Source organism: Lissotriton vulgaris, chromosome 10 (assembly GCF_964263255.1).
Source record: "Lissotriton vulgaris chromosome 10, aLisVul1.2, whole genome shotgun sequence".
In the NCBI taxonomy this organism is placed as follows: Eukaryota; Metazoa; Chordata; class Amphibia; order Caudata; family Salamandridae; genus Lissotriton; species Lissotriton vulgaris.
Window position 1 is genome coordinate 857,395,953 of NC_141698.1, and position 17,596 is coordinate 857,413,548.

General features: G+C 42.3%; 1 protein-coding gene across 2 annotated transcripts in view; it reads right to left on the minus strand.

Annotated features, from left to right (window-relative positions):
• LOC147688905 (peroxisomal carnitine O-octanoyltransferase-like) overlaps nt 1-17,596 on the minus strand; it is a 553,955-nt gene that overhangs the window by 90,329 nt on the left and 446,030 nt on the right. For both annotated transcript variants that reach the window (XM_086941801.1, XM_086941802.1), the window contains 2 exons: nt 8,008-8,115; nt 5,432-5,562 (listed from right to left, as the gene is read on the minus strand). In XM_086941801.1, the coding sequence (XP_086797927.1) occupies nt 5,432-5,562; nt 8,008-8,115 (239 nt within the window). The remainder of the gene's footprint in view (nt 1-5,431; nt 5,563-8,007; nt 8,116-17,596) is intronic.

Here is a 17,596-nt window from a genome sequence, read left to right on the forward strand (position 1 = left end):
CATGAACAGACATGTTTACAAATGAGTAAACTATGATGACAACTGAATCCAGACTAGAGAGGGGTACAGCGAATATGTAGCAATATGTAGGTCAATGGGTCCAGACTAGAGAGGGGTACAGTGAATATGTAGCAATATGTAGGTCACTGGGTACATCTAGTACACTAATGCACCCCGTAAAACAATAACAGTTGTCCAATAATGTACTGTGTAAAACAAAATATATTCGTTGTAGTATTGTTACCTAACTACAATAATGATATGCGTTTGTTTTCTCTTTATAAAATGTATCACATATGTATTATATGTGACTAGTGAGATCGTCTTGACAAGTAAGGTCGAGTTAAGTAACAAACCTAAATGGTTGATAATTGCTTGTAGTTGGGACAGTATGAATAGGCTTGATTTTTGATTTTTGTTATGTCCATAGTATATTTACAAAATGGATGTGGAATCACCGTAATACTGTATGAAAAGTTTACAAATTGTTATGTAAAACCGGAAATTATTTTAAGAGATTGTCCCTTGGGGAAGGATAAACTAAACAAAGTTTAGCATGATCATAAAGCAAGATCCGTAAATGGTATCCCCGAGTTCACACTTTGGAATGTCTATTAATCCACCCCTGGGTTTTTTAGTGGCCCAATGATAGAGGGTAACGTAAAATCGTCATCACGCTTAGAACGGCTGTTTACACTTAACAGACTGGAGTTTTGGGCACTTCGAGTATTGACCGTGAGAAAGCAAGATTAATACGGCTTGAGGTCCTGACAGAATAGAAAGTAAGTTGCAGCTGTAAAGGTTCACTTTGAACACGCGCGTTTAAATATAAGGGAAACGTGTCTGCAAGCGGAGTGTCACCGCGAGAGAGAATCTTGACTTGCAATATGGAGAGACGTATAGACGAAGAGGAAGTATAGCAATGGCCGCGATTTAAATGTAACGCGGTTGTTTGTTTTTAGACTCGGAAGCGGCGGGGATTAAATAACCTTGCAGGCCCACTATCTAAATGCAACACGTTGATTCAATTCATTCTAAACTCGGAAGCGGCTGTGATTAAATAACTGTGCTGGCGGCGCGGAGTTGGTTAACTTGAGAGATTAACGTTTTGGAATTGAGTGACATGGGCAAACTACAAGGTAGTGGATGCTTACACAGATATAGAGTGAGATAATCCAGTGATTACTAGGAGAGTGCGTAAAAAGGTTGAGATTTAAGTATGCGTGATTTAGATAAGCGCTGGATATACGACACAGCAACGTGTAAATAGCAATATAACAATTGAGTAATGTTTGGGACAGAGAAGATGAGAATGTTCTCAATTTCCGTTATATAGGTGATCGCAATTGCGGCACTATTACAAAGAGATATCCAGAATCCCCCACCGGCTGGTGGTAGTACTGAGAACAAGGAAGGTATGTATGAATTAGTAATTTAGTTGTAGTTACTTTTGCCTATTTGGGGATAAAAGTATAGTGATATGATTAATTCATTTTGTAGATACCAGGATAATTCCTACTGTGTCAGATAGTGTTGGCTGACATACCGTTTCCGCCCTGCTGATTAATGAGAGATAGACGCAGGCCTTCTTCGAAAATAACAGGTGAGCGGTCCAGTCTGGCAATGCCCATCGGCCTTTTGCCTTAGCAATCCCACACGCACAGAATCTAAAAGTTATCCCTATTTTCTTGTAGGCTGTCCAACTGTACTATAGTCCTGATGAAGACCCGCCCAGGTTGCGATAAAACCAGCACCAATATCTAGGGTCGAAACGTCGACGTTAAAATACGGATCAGTCCCTATTTAAGTTTCAACATAAAGAAGAAAATTGTATCTATTGAAACTATTGTTTTGAGTTTGGGACTGCCACATTATTTTTTGTTGTTTGTATATATGTATTAATTCACAATTTAATCACTTGCCACTATTTCACAGTAACACAATTTTGTATGGATATGTTGTTATGTCATTGTTTTAGGACAGCTTTTGTATATATGTGTATATAAGATATTTAAAAATTTAAAAATAAGATAAAATTTGATACTATCCTCGAGAAGAGGTGTGTGTGGTTACTTTTACAGGACATTTACCTTTCCTTCAAAAACATTTTTTCCAATGTATTGGCAGCAGTAGAGAAAAGAAGTTGTTTAATATTAATGCAAATTATGTGATCTACCTATATAGAAGGTTTATGAAAGCAACTGTTTCCCGACAGAACCATTATCCTTATATACACTTGGAACCCAGGTTCTGAGGGTCATTGGGCCACCCCATTGTATTTGATGGTACATATATTCCTGACAAGAGTCGGAATATTGAGACACTTATTAAAAACATTACTGAGTTTCATGAAGAAATAGAACCCCTGGAAGAAGAAAATTTCTCTGAACGATTAGGCAAGAGGATTGAGGCAATTTAAGAATGGTTTTCAGAAATTGGTGGTTCAATCATTGGCAAAGTGCTCTGTCCAATAATTGTCATCATTATGGTGATACTTCTGTTAAAAATTAGTTGCATGATTCACAAGAGGAAGAAGCATCAAAGAGAGAAAAGGAGGATTTATAAACTTAGAAAGGAACAAGAGAAGGAATATGAATTAGAGGAGATGCGGAGGGTTCAATACGAAAGCAATCAGCAAACAGCTGAGACAGGGGTTTAGGGAGACTAATACTGAGAAGTCAAAATGTGATGTCTCTAAATTGGGTTCAAAATGTTCTAAATTTTGGGTGTTGTTTGGTGATTTTGAAATCACCAGATGAGGGAGTTGATGGAGCAGCATTCAGAAATGATTTTATTCTGGCTTGTGATATTAAAACTCTCATAACTTGAATTAACATATTAATGAGTTATTGCATGGTTTGTTGAATTAAACCAATCTAGAGTAAAATTCCGCACATCATTACACGGGACTAACGTTATGTGCTATATGTCGCATTTGCAAGTATGTTTTATAATAAATAACAAACGATGTTTTGTTCGTCCTATTGTCTTTGTCAACATTAATGCGGCTGGTTAATTAATGGTATGTGCTCATTTCATATGTGCTTTCGTCTATGTTGTGTCTGTTTATCTTTTTCAGATATATGAAGAATCCTGCTGGACATCATGAAGAATGGTTGATTTTCAAAGTGCTGCTTTTCTCTGTGCTTATGCTAGGTGACATATACTAAAGGGTTAACATTAGCAATGGCGGGTGGGTAACAGAATGACATTCATTACTTTAATTAATTATTCTTTTGTGTTTGTTTAAATACTAGCCCGAGTGAGAGGCTTGAGGTCTGTGGTTTTCGGAGAATATTGGTTAGCCTGACAGAGATGAGCCAAGCACAGCCATGATGGAAAAGCCTTTTTCATAAAGACATTTCTTGAATAAACTGAATGCCAAACAAAAACTACTGTGCGGGATGTGCTCTGAAAAGGTATTTTTCCAAGGCTAAGGAAGTGACAAGTGACGGAATGGCCGAGCTACGGAGGAAACTGTGAACTGATTTCAGTTAATGTATCAATTCCTCGGAAGCCGGTGTCGCTTCATGTGAAAGGACAATGTCAAATGACGTGTTGAATTTTGAAAAAGTGGCCTCATGATGGTCTGACGATGAGCAACCAATCAGGTTGCTGAAAGACTCTTGAAATATCATTTTTAGTTAGATTAGTGAGTTTGAAAGGTATAAAAACTTAGCCCATTGAGGGGAGCGGGGCTGACTATTCCTGAGGGCGAAGTGCTGTCCGATTTCTTGGGACACGTAAGATTAACTTAATGCATATTAAATGTCTTTTCTTTTCCAGGTCAGAAAGCTTAATTTAGGGAAATAGGGTTATGATTTGCTATATTTCATGGTTTTGAGCAATCTTGAAATGCCAGACTTTTGTGCCATTAAACTAAATAAAAGATACTGATTTAATAAAAATGTTTGCAAATAAATAAATGAGCTAATAAAGTGTTTAAAATTTATGCTTTACCTTTAAAATAAAAGACTTAAAACGTCAAGCTGGTCTTGATTAATTTAGTCGTTACCATTAGCTGATTCATTGGCCAACAGTGGCTTAATTAAATGTTTTTATATTTACCTATGGTTAAAATATTATACTGCAGTTGTATATAATGTACATATGAAATTTAGATAGTTTTGATTAATTAGGCCACACGATTCAGTTGCCCAAATCTCTGTCTCAGTCATATGGGCCTTTGTGATATAATAGTATGGTGAGTATTAGGTAGTGAATAGCTGTTGTTGAGACGGAATTTCTATAGGGGCGCTGGATCACTATTTTGCCTGTCACTGACTCGCAAAATAGCATTTGTGACTTCCGCTATTAGGAAGGGGCGTCCCTTCCTAATAGTGAGTCAACATGCCATGTACAACTGTTTTACGACCGCATTTACGACCGCAAAACACTCGAAGTTCACCACCTACTTCAAGTAGGTGATAAACCACTCACAAATGGGAAGGGGTCTTCCCCAGGGGACCCCTTTCCCTTGTGAGTATGGGTGAAAATATTTTTAAGAGCAGGCAATGGTCCCAAGGACCACTGTCTGCCCTTAAAAAATTAAACTGAAAAGTTTAATTTTTCTTATTAAATGCAGCCTGTTTTCCTTTGAGGAAAACGGGCTGCATTTTTTAAAAAAAAGACAGCTTTATTTAAAAGCAGTCCCAGAAATGGTGGTCTGCTGAACCCAGCAGGTCACCATCCCTGAGAGGGCTAGCCAATCTCAATGGGGTCGCAAATTGCGACAGCCTCATTAATATATTCATGAGGCATGCAATTTGTGACCTCATTGGGAATCGCAAACTGTCTGAGACACTGTTCTACATCGCAATTTGCGAGTCGCAAATTGATGGGTCGTACAGCTGGCCCTTGATGTGTTTTCATCGCATCCTTACTCTGGTCTACCTTCCTATTGCTGCCTCAGCTGGTCTGATGGTAGAGGGCACTGCTCTATCAAACCAAGTAACTTCTTGAGTTAGAACGTGATTTATAGCAACAAGCAGGGCCAATGACCACTCCCAAATTCGACTTTGTTCTTGATACCTCAGTTCGACTTTCCAGAGCTTAATTAGCAAGTATATAACCTTTCCATACTTTTCAACGATCAAAAATGGCATGTATCTGTAATTTTTCAAGTTACAAACTTCACAAAGCACTAGTCTGGGTATACAAGGAGTTATAACCCTGTTGTTCATTAATACGCTGCATTCTACAAACCGTATGTTTCCTAAGGAGTCCCCACACTTCTCTTTTCTCACACAATTCATTAGTCAATCAAAGTCACCCTCTGTGTACATCTACAAACTGCAGGAGGAATGTTCAAGGAACAACACCAAGGGGCAGACTTTGTTTTACACAGTGATGCTAAAAATCCATCAAATAGAATAAATGATTCATAGGGGAAAAGGAGCGACTTGTGTATTACCAAACACAAATATCTTACCGTCCATAAAGCTTGTAAAAGGCCAACTGAAGAGCAAGTTGCACAAATACATCAGGATGCATTTTCTTCGGCTTGACATGTGCTTTGCCAAAAGATGTGAATGCGTAAGTAATCAGCTGCAAGTCAGCTGCCTAGTAATATAAAATACAATTTACTAGAATCGTATAAATGGCATATCAGACTATTACTTTTTTCAGTTCAAAATAAGCTTTATTGAAAGTTTTAAAAAAGTCATATACACAATTTAAATACACGAAAGCATGAACTTGATACAGAAAGAATAAATGAAACACATGAGAACGAGAATCAAAAATCAAAAATAGATAAGAAAAAAACAGTTCATATGAGATAAGTACAAAAAGAAAAAAGAAAAATACCAGCTAGGAGATAAAGAGTAATACAATACTTTGATAATAAGAAACAACATAGCAATTTTATCAGGCTTGGTGGTATGCTGTGTGCTATAATCATAGATTAGATACAACATATGTTTATCCACCTGTTTTAGCCCCAAAACGAAAGCAGTTATGGGACCCGGTTACTTCATTTTTTGATTCTTGTGCCCTTCGTTCTCTGCCTAAATCTCCCTTTCAACAAGAAGTTGCTAAACCTCCTTGAGTTCCTCTTTTTGTATTATCTTTTTTTCTTTTTCATAATATTCAGACTATTACTTTTAATCTGGTACTCCTAATACCATACAGCTTAATACCATGCAGCTCTGTTGCTTCATTCCTAGTTTTGGCTTCATTAAACTGAAACCAGGTAACACATATATCTCACTTTCGAGGCAGCCTCCCTGTTCCCACAGTACTCAGGAAAAAATATCTAAATGTATGTATTACCATAATAAGTGACTGAGTAGCGACACATCAGCCCATCTGCAAAAGTACACAAATAGAAAACAACCTCCAATCAGGGCATGTGAAATACAATCTATCTCTGACTCGGGAAGGCTTTCCAAAAGTGTTTCAATTCAAATTAATAATATGTCAGAGACCTTCTGGTACCTTCACACAAATAACAGTCGAGAGAAAGGGGGTTGGCAAGGCCAACTGAAAGAATGCAACCCGCCGTGAGTACCACCGGGATGCTCAAAAGAGCTAGGCAGGGTGAATGTTGTTCCCACACCAATGCTATGAGCCAGAGGCTAAGGCCAATAATATTCTTCAATGAATGTGGAAATTTGCATCAATTACAACATTATGTGATCCGGGGTCACCATTTAATTACCACAGAGATACAGCCATTTCTTCTCATCTAATAAAGTAGGTATTCCAAGTGTACAGAAACATCGAACCGAGAAAACTTTAGGTAGTGTGTGACAGTACAACAAAATTGCCCTTTGTGTCTCCTGCGTCTGCAAACAAGTTGAAGAAGGTCATAGTAGCTTGCTATGGTGTGAAGGAAACTTGCCCATGTGGGAACTACATAAGATATCCCAGAAATGTCTAAGTAGTAATTAAGTTGGCTCAGTGCTAACTTAAGGGAGACGTAAAAATGCAATCTGAAGGTGAGCAACTCTCTAGCAATGCGCCAAACTCAGTTCCAAGGCCTGAAGTGTAAGACAAAATGCATGATTTCATAAACAAACACCATGACTCGCAGAATTCCTAAGGTGCCAGAGACAATTCACTCAGTTACCACTTTTAAACTGTCCCTACAGAATCTACTGATGGGCTAAGTGCCATATGCAACTGCACATCTATTTAGGCTGATGATTACTACAGAAACAACATGTAGGGGAGCAATCAAATTCGCAGCAGTGTTAAATAGTGTCGAAATTCGCCAGGCCAATAGCAACAGTAACAACATTTGTACAATATATATCAAGCCATAAACTCTCAAACATCCTTCATAATAACATCAAAACCAAAAATGTTCACAACCCCCATCCCCGTTTTGCATTTTACTAAACAGTTGACTTCAACTCTCGACTGCAAAATGACATAATATTTACAAAACACCAGTGTTCTGTTCTGGTGAAATTAAATACATTACTTCAAAGTAAGATGAGAACCAATGTGTGGGATGTGTGTGTGTGAGGGATGTGGGTGTGTGTGTGTGTGCAGAGTTATAAAGCCTACAACAACTCAGCAAGGAGACTGTAACAAGACCAGCGTCACTACGCTCTTAAGTGTTATTCAGTGTGGCTCAAGTGGTTGGAGCGGCAGACCCTGATGCAGAGGTCTGGCCTGGACCAGGGTTCAATTCCCCACCTTGGCGGATCTTGGGCACGAATTTCCCCTGACCTGACAATTCTCACCTCGGTACCTATTCCAATCATAGAGTCCCACTCTGTAACTCTGGGCAATAGCTTGCTTAATCTCCACAACGGCCCCTCACAGTTGGATGCCTGGCTTTCACCTTGGGGATGCCCAGTAATGGGTTATCTAACAGGGGAATACCAGGACGGGTTCCCTAAGCAAGCGCTTAGAAACCGGTTGGTGATACAGTGCTATTTAAATCAATTACATTTACATTCATCGCAATGTACGTCCTACAATGTCTTTTCATCTAAATGCTGCACGCTCTAAAGTGTTATTTTATTTTGATGAACTGGAACACAGAAGCATCACCTTCTGGAAGTACTGCTCCTTGGCTTGTCTGATGTCATAATGAAGTTTCTCATCCAAGGTGAAGACGAGCTCCTCTGGCAGTGGTATGTCTCGTACTTCAGGTGACCCCTGTGGAAAAAGACGTAAATGTTCGGCATTATCTCCATATGTATGCAGATGTGAGACATGAACTGTAAATTAACGAAATGTGGCTTGTGAGGTAAATGTGAAGAACCAACTCTTTCGGTATAGTGAGGTATGTCATTCAAAATCTCTTTTCTTAAGTTGGTGCTACGTGTTATGTGCTACACACTTTTGGTCGTGGTGTGTTGTAAGTAGGCGGATAATTTACCTGACCTGGAGAAACTAGCAGGCAAGGAGCCGCCACTGACTATTGACTTGTATTCCAAAAAGATCGAATATTAGGTAAGCAATTCAAAGGCTGGGTTTTTTAAATAAATGCACATTTACCCATTCCTCTAGAGATTCTCAGTGTCCAGAATTCCTATTATCTGTTAGTATCTCCGCGTGGGATACCCAGTGGCAGCTCCTCCACTAAGGTGGAGGAGCGTCGCCCCACTTCCTTTTAAAGGAAAAATAAAATGATAATAACAGCATGTTATTATAATTTTATTTGTTCCTGCAGCGGGGTTGGCGGGGATGCTCTGCCCTCAGAGCAGGGCAGGGGAGGAGTGGTTAGCCCACTCTAAATGCGAATCAATGCTTGGGTGGCCCTCTCTGGCCGGCCAAACATTTATGCGCACTTTGCATGTTATAGAGCATGCATGGAGAACATGCCCGGGCCCCCATTCCCTGGCTGAATGCCAAACCACTGTGCTCAGACCAATCACAACGCTGTATTGCAGCGTTCTGATTGGTCAGGGGAGCGTGGGTGCTTCCTGGTACCTGTTCGAGCCGCCAGGAGAGATGTGGCGGCGATAAGGTAAGCTTTTGTTTTAGAGGGTTTTTTTTACATCACCCTTCCTCCCCTGATCCGTGCCAGCGGCCACTTGGAATACCACCCATTACCTGCTAAATACCTTGGAATTGGGAATAAATGTGTAGAAATCGAAGTGCTGTGCAAACTGCCACACAAAACTCCCTTTAGAAGTGGTTCTAACACACCAATTTACAACCTGCACTGAACAGCTGGTAAATGGGAGCACTCCACTGGCTTCCACAAGAGGCAGAGGTGGTGGGAAGGGCGCTGGAAGGGTAGGGACGACAGTACAAGGAGGACATCTCATACAATTTTACTTGCCAGAATTTCCGGACAGTAAAATCTTGTCGCCATTTGTAATTAGGCCAAGCAAATTTCCACATCGGAATTAGATTTAGACGGTGAGGCAATGGTACGGTAATTCTGCAGCTCCTGTCGGCGCAGACATTTGATACAGATTTGCATGCTTATTTTCACATGAACCTGGTCACCGACAACAACTATAGTGACCGTCAGGTATCGAGAATGCAGTAGCTTAGGGAACTCCCTGCAGCACCATTCAGGGACCTGTTTTGTACCGGGAATTCAGTGTCACCCCAGTCCACCGATCCGGCTGATCCGACAGTATGAAATGAGAAACACTGCAACTAACTGAAGATAGCGTCTGTTTATCTCCCTAAATTAGCATAAGACCTCCTCAGAGCGCTGCACCGCTTCTCCAGCATTGCCCCCCCCGACTTCTTTGGCTGAAAATATCGATCTGGTTGAAGGATCACCCTGCCAACATGCCTGACCTTAAAATGGTCCTGTTTTAATTCTCAGTCCATGGTACTTTAAATTGGCCACAAACATTAAACAAACATCGCTCCACAAATCCAGCACAATCGCACTGCATGCAGACTAGTATACTGGGTTTTAAATTCAAAACAGTTGTGCAGATTTACGATGGCCTGCCGATCCTGCCTGACCAAGATGGTGTTGCAAAACTCAATGTGAGCAAGGCTATAATTTGCTTCAAGCCCTCGATTGCTCTCCATGGCTTTGACCCTGACTGGTACCAGGGTCTACCAGTGATTGTGAACGGATTTGTGCTGAATTATCTTGAGGTACTTCTACTGTAAGACAGGGAGTGTTTGAGGCTCACCACAGGTACCTTGATTTGGGTCTATTGCTGTGATATTAAAAAGCGGCAGGCCCTTAAATCATCTTTTGAACTGGCCTCCACCAACGGCTCTGCAACTCGTGGTCTGCTATACTACCTTTAAATCCTCTCTTCCTACTGCTAGCTGCTAATTCTGGGTCTCAACTGATCGGGGGCATAACTATGTATACTAGTGCAATACAAATGTGCACCCAAATTCATCTGCGCAGATGGCCCACTTCTCCCTACACTATCTGGGCAGTGACTAAACAGCATGACCCAAGTGCTATCAGGTGCGTTGACCTACATTAGCCAGTGACTTTGCTCTTTCTGCCCATCTTGCTCCACCTCCTGTACCAACCGCTAGCTACTGAATACCGGCTGGCAGCTACCATCTAACATTTGTTTGTTTTCGCGCCTGGAAGCCTCAAAATCCCAAGCTAGGATCTACACGCACCTCGAATGCCTCCAAATGCCACAAATCGGTTACACCATGGCAGAAAAAGACTCCAAAACATTACTAAAGTGCTCCAAAGCTGACCACCTGGCTCCAGAATTGCAGATAAAAGGGAAAATAGACATCAACGCAACCATGGAAATTATTCTAAAGAAGCCAGCTGATGTTCATGAGCTGGCCAAGTCTACTAGAACAAACACAGGCGCCATGCAATTGGAACTAAGCACCATAAGGGCGAACATTAGAAATATGACTGACAAATTCTCAAATGCAGAAGTACGAATCAGCATCGTGGATGATGCCTTCTCCAAAACAGAAAATAAATTGAAATTACTCCGATTGTCCAAAAAAACACTGCATAAAGAGGTTGCAGAGCTAGAAGACAAGAACCACAGAGGCAACCTGTATATCTTTGGTATGCTGGAGGGCTCCGAGGACTCTGAGCTCTCCTGTCTTGTTTGTTTCTTCCTGGAGAAATGGCCTCCACAAATAACTGGCATAAATTTCACCAAGGATTTTGAGTTTGAGCGTGCACGCCCAGTTCCTTCTTTCAAGCCAGCCAACAAATCAACAGCTTTTCAGTTTTTCTGCAAACCACTCCATTTCCAGCATATATAACTGAACTTCAAATACATGCTCAGCTATAATCGCATTGCCTAAAACGGCCACAAAATAAACATTTCCCAAGACTACTCCAAAGCAACTGTGGAGACATGAAAAGGTTTCCTGGCCCTGCACCCTCTGTACAGAAACTGAACCTCCAGCAAGATTTAGATTTCTGGTGGAGGGTAGCCATCACACCTCCATAGACACAAAAGACCTCTCTACTTTCCTGGCAGAGCAAGAAGATCACTCCATGGAAGTCCATGGAAGCCCAACATTCAGGTTCCAATAAATGCAAAATTTGACACTGTAGTATTGATACACGCTAATGACTCTTGTTCCCCTAGCATCACTTATTAGCAGATAAGCTTCCATTCCTTCTGTCTTTCTTGGTTCAATTCAATAAACATGCTGATTGATTGTTTATGTCCCATTTACAACCTGCCTACACTTGTTGAGCTACACGTTGATTGCTAAGTTACAGACGTTACACACTTAATTGTCAATTACTCTGTTTATTCTCCTTTACTTAATTGTTTAGAAGTCTTACCAGACATTTTCACTACACATAATCATGGATGCACTTCCCGCACGCATATAGGTATTAGGTATTTCTGTTAACAGGTGTTTCCGGTAACCTTTCATAAACTTACTGCTCACCTCCACACTGTTGAGTGTTCTACCATCTACATCATCTATGTCAGTCCTTGATTCACAGCACAAACATCCAGTCTTGTTCTCAAGCTTACAGGTCTTCACATACCTTGGACACAAATCTTTTTATACCGTGTTCTTATACACGAAAAATACTCCATCATTACTTATGCTTATGTGCTCAACGCATTTGTTAAACATAAGATTAATCATAATGACTTATAACTGAACTCTCTTCTCGCCAATTCGAAACCCACGGTTTCCAATATGACTATTAAAGAGCTACCTGCTGTTAGATCATGGTTAACTACCGCTTTGGACTCCTGTCTCCCTATCCAAAAAAATAAATCTCAAGTTCACCATCCCCCGGCACCCTGGTTTAACGACTCCCTCCGTCTAGAAAAATCCAACTGTAAAAAATTGGAACGCATATGGCGTTCCAATTATAACCCTGATCACAAAGTAAAATACAAGTCCGCCCTTAAAGCCTATCATGCGGCCTGTGATACCGCCAGAGCTAATTTTGCTAACAGCACTATACTTACAGCTCAAAATAGACCTAAGGCCCTGTTTAAAATAGTCAAGGAGCTCTCAGGTGCATCCTCTGTACCCAAGGATCCTTGTCTAGACACTGCTCAGTGTAATGCCTTAGCCAACTTCTTTCTCGAAAAAATTGATAAGATCTATGCCATTTTTAATTCTACTCCTGCTACTTCCACTCACTCTGTTCAAGATCTACGCAATTCTCCCCCTGTTACTATTCCCTGCTCTTTGCTCACCACCTCCTCACTTCACGCTTGGGATCCCATTTCCTTCGCGCTTCTAAACAAGTATCTACAAGACATCAAATCTGGTTCCCCCCTTGACCCTATGCCACCTCAAGTTCTGCGTTCTCTGGACCCAGCCCTACTCCACATTATTTTGGATGTCTTGAACGCTTCGCTAACAGAAGCGATTGTCCCAAATGAATGGAAGCACGCAATGGTGGTCTCATTACTAAAAAAGGCCAACGCAGACCCCAACAACCCTTCCAATTTTCGGCCTATTTCTTTGCTTTCATGTTTTTCCAAGATTCTGGAGAAACACGTTAATTCCTTGCTTAATTCTTTTGTTGAATCTTCCAATTTTCTTCATGGTTCTCAATCCGGGTTCAGGGCTGGCTTCTCCACGGAAACCACTCTCCTTGGCGTGTCAGAGACCATCAGACGCCAAGTGGATAATGGTGAGACTGTGGCACTCATCTTGCTTGACTTGAGTGCCGCATTTGACACCATCTCCCATTCCATCTTACTGTCCACCTTGGAGGCTGTTGGTGTCGGTGGTTCCGCCCTGGCCTGGATTGCTAATTTCCTTTCTGATCGCACGTTCCAAGTTTTTTCTTCCACATCAGTTTCATCCATTCTCCCCTCCACTCACGGTGTTCCCCAAGGGTCTATCCTTAGTCCCCTTTTCTTCAACCTGCATGTGAGGCCTCTTGCTTTTTTGGCGGAACAGGCTGGCCTCACAATTTATTCCTACGCTGATGACACTCAAGTCATCTATTCACTTTCCACCAATAAAAACCTCCCCTCCTCCTCTCTTCAATCCGGGCTGAAACAAATATCGGATTGGATGCTGAAGCACAAATTAAAATTAAACGGGGACAAAACAGAACTGCTCCTGTTTGGCCCAGACACTTCCCTCTGGGGCCCACACCATTGGCCACCGGAGATGGGTCCTCTACCCATTCCATCAGTGTCTGCTCGCAATCTTGGGGTTCTCTTCGACAACCAACTAACCTTCAAGCAACACGCTGTGAAAGTCTCCGCCACCTGTACCACCATCATCAGGTGGCTGAAAAAAATCACGTGGATGCTGCCTGCGGACACCCTGAGGACCGTAGTCCAGGCTCTTGTCATCTCACGCCTGGACTATGGGAACATCCTTCTCTTGGGTGCCGCCAAGGAGGTAACCAGGAAGTACCAGGTGGTACAGAATATGGCAGTTCGCCTCATCTGTCACCTTCCTGCCAGATCCTCGGTCACTCACCATATGCGGAAATTGCACTGGTTGCGAATCGAGAACAGAGTTAATTTCAAAGCACTTTGCTACATGCACAAGATCATGACTGGTAGAGCCCCTCACTATCTCTCTGCTCTGGTGCAGCAATATATTCCCCCCCGTACACTTAGGTCCTCCACGCAGAATAAGTTTAAGATTCCGCGCATCAACAGAGCCAAAATGGGAGGACGTTCGTTTTCCCTGCTGGCCCCTTCCTTATGGAACTCTTTACCCCAACTTTTGCGTTCTGAATTGTGCTTTCTGACATTCTGTAAGGGAATTAAAACTTGGCTTTTCAATTCCTAATTTTAAGGTTTGACGCTCCTCCCACCCTTTATACCGTTCAGTTTGCCTTAGCGCCGGGAAACCTCTGGGTAGCTGCGCGCTTAACAAATGTAATTATAAATAAATAAATAAATAAATAAATAAACATCAAGGCTGTAAATCACCCAGTAAAAAATGGAAATTACTTTTTTAAACAAAAAGCAGATCTTATACTACTGCAGGAAATTAAAATAGTTCATAAAGAAGCTACCTCACTTAGCAACAAATGGACCAGTGAAGTCATATGCTCACTTGCTATATTCAAAACGAATGGAGTAATAACGATTGTATCAAAGAATTCTAAACTTACTCTAGTATCTCAGTCAACTGATGATGCTGGTAGAATAGTATTCATGAAACTCACCCAGAATAGTAAATACATTCACCTCCTCAACCTCTATGGTTCAAATGCGGACTCTCTAGACTTCTGGGACTCTCTGAGGGATGTCCTTAAAACTATACCTGACAACTAACCAATGATAGTGGGTGGAGATTTCAATCTCCCCCTTGACTTTGATCCGGATAGACAATCTAAATCCACACACCATCCATCTAAATCCCATAATGCCTTAATTAATCTCAATAAACCAGATTTTAGCTGAAGGACCGCTGGAGATTACAACACTCTGATACCAAAGACTATACATTTTTCTCATTTCCACATTCATCATACTCAAGAATCGACCTTTTACTCATTTCAAGCATTCACACTCAACTTATCCACCATACTGACATATTACCATGTCTAGTCTGGGACAACTCTTGTATATCCCTTACAATCATGGGACTGATCTCAAACTAAAAAGTAATATTTGGCGTTTCAAAGACGATTCAATTAAGGACAATGCTGATAAGTCACTGTAGGAAGCAGCTCTGTATATACTATACCAAAGTAAGGTATAGTGTGCATAGAGTCCAGTGAAACCCCAAAGGTAGGCAGAGGTAAAAGTAAATAGCACCTTACTCTTTATTTGTGGTAGTGTGGTCGAGCAGTAAGGCTGTATCAGAGGGTAGTGTTAAGCATTTGTTGTACACACTAAATCAGCAAATGATATCACACACTGAACTTCAGACCAATTGGTTTTGTATAAAAATATTATTTTAGTTATTTTATTTTATAGAACCAAGCAAGCCTGGCACAGGTAAGCAATAAATACTTTACAGGAGTACTGCAGTTGTAACACAGTTTGGATTGCAGTTGTATATGCACTTTGTTTTGATTACAGTACTGAAAATGCAATGCTTTGGAAATACAGTACACATACTTTGTATAGTCTTTTTAATTAAATGACCAGTTGATTACTTTGAAGATTACTTTTCTTACACAGTGCAGTATACCTGAATACAGCACTGGGACTTTTCCTGTAAACAGGTGAGTAAAAGCGTTTATGGTATTTAGTACAATTTTAACCCCTTCAGTGCTTGCTGGCCGATGCAAGCACTACCTTCCTGGTGCAACGCACGTCTGTTGGACGTTAAAGCCCCACCCGCTCATTAATTCTCCCGCACTGCCGAAGAATTTGTGCCGCGGTTAAGGGGTTAAAAGGATTTCTTAGACTTTCCAACTCCACATATAAAAACTTTTAATAGAAAAACAGTCAATGTTATCCTATAGAGGAAAATAGTGTTATCGGTTAGCAGGTAAGTAAATTGTTGAGGGAGTTGGTATTCTGGGGTTAGACTCAGGGGTTCCCCAGGGTCAAGGATGCACTCTTGTTACACCCTCAGCAGCACTAGGCGAGGCCGCGTGCAGAGTGCGGAGGCCCAATATTATCCAATGTGGGATAGGGGTCTCCGGTTGGTGGATGCTTACAAGCAGGCCACTGGGTTGTGGGAGCAAAGCTCCTGGACTTATGCTCAAGGCAAATGGGGGTTCAAGCTAGCACAAAAGGTGCACCCTCAGCGGCACTAGGGCGGTCGGGTGCAGAGTGCTGTTTTGGCGTTGGGCACCCTGTTACTTTCAATGGAGGATCTCCGGTTTGCAAACACACTGCAGGCTCGGGGACGAAGGTCTTATGGGTGCAACCACCACTTGGGGAGGAAAGTTGGGATGGTGGGAGTTGGTTAGGCACTGTCGGTTGGGCCGCCCAAGGCTGTGGGGTGTCGGGTGCAGGGATCTTCTTACCAGCTCCTGGTCACTGTTGGGGGGACCTTCTGGTTTGAGGTTGCAGGCGTTGGCTGGAGGCTTGAGGCAGATCACGGATCTCGGGTAAGGATTGCCGGGAAGGCCTCCTCATGCTGTTGGGCCACTCAAACTCGGGCCGTCGGCGTCAGGTGCAGAGTGGTGCAGAGTTGCGGATCCTTGTGGAGCTAGAGTCAGTTGGTGAACAAATCCTGTGTTCACTGGACACAGAGTCTTTGAGATGGAAGGCAGGCAGGTCCTCCGTGTTTTCTCGAGGTTGCTGGCTGCAGGACAGACTGGGATTTTGCTGGAGCAGGTTTGAGGTGTGGACAGGCCGGTAGGGCTGGGGCCAAATCAGTGTGCTTCCTCCTCTTGTTAGCTTCGGCAGGGCTGTTCGGTCCTTCTTCTTCTCTTCTTCTTCTGGTTTCTTGTCTGAGGAAGCAAGGTTAATGGGTGCCCCTGAATACTAGATTTAGGGGTGTTACAGGTAGGTAACAGGTAGGTAACAGGTTGGGACCAATGGGTCCCTTTCCTGGGGTGGGTACACCCCCTATTATGTAATCCTCCAGTGGGAGAGGCACATATGCCTCACCATGGTTGGCTGGGTCCCCCCATCTGCAAGATGGTGGGGACTGAGGGTTGTGCTTCACCTCGCCTCACCAACTGAGGGGTGAAGTTGGCACCTCTCTTCCTAACTTGTTTTTCCCGCCGGTTCTCCCGCCCAAAGTGGGGGTCAGAACCAGTGACCCTCAAGAGCAGAAGGCTCTCGACCCAAGGGTCCAGGAACTTGTCTGGTGGTGCCAGCTGAAAGAAGCCACTCAGCCTGGACACTAGTGTCGGTCGTTTTTCAGGTTGAATCTTTAAGATGCCCTCTGTGTGCATTGTTCATCAAATCCCACACAGGCATCAGTGTGTGTTTAATGTGCTGAGAGGTTTGATAACAAACTTCTCAGTTTTCAGTGTAGTCATTATGGTGCTGTGAAGTTCGTAATGACAAACTCCCAGCGCCATATACTCTTAATGGCAGCACTGCACTTACAATGTCTGAAAATGGACTTTGACACTGTAGGGGTACAGGGATCATGCATCTGTACCCTCACTACTTGTATAATGCACCCAGCTAGATGTGTGGCTGATCTATGCCAGGGCAGTGGGTTGTAAGCATGGCACACAGGGATGTGTGCTATGTCCACTCTTCACTTTGTTCTGCACCAAGACACGCAGCCTGCAAAGGCAGGTTGCGAGTGTAAAGGTGCAAGACTTCTTAGGGTGGCACAATAAGTATACCAGCCTTTAGAGGCCTTCCCTGGTCATAGTGCCCTGGGTACC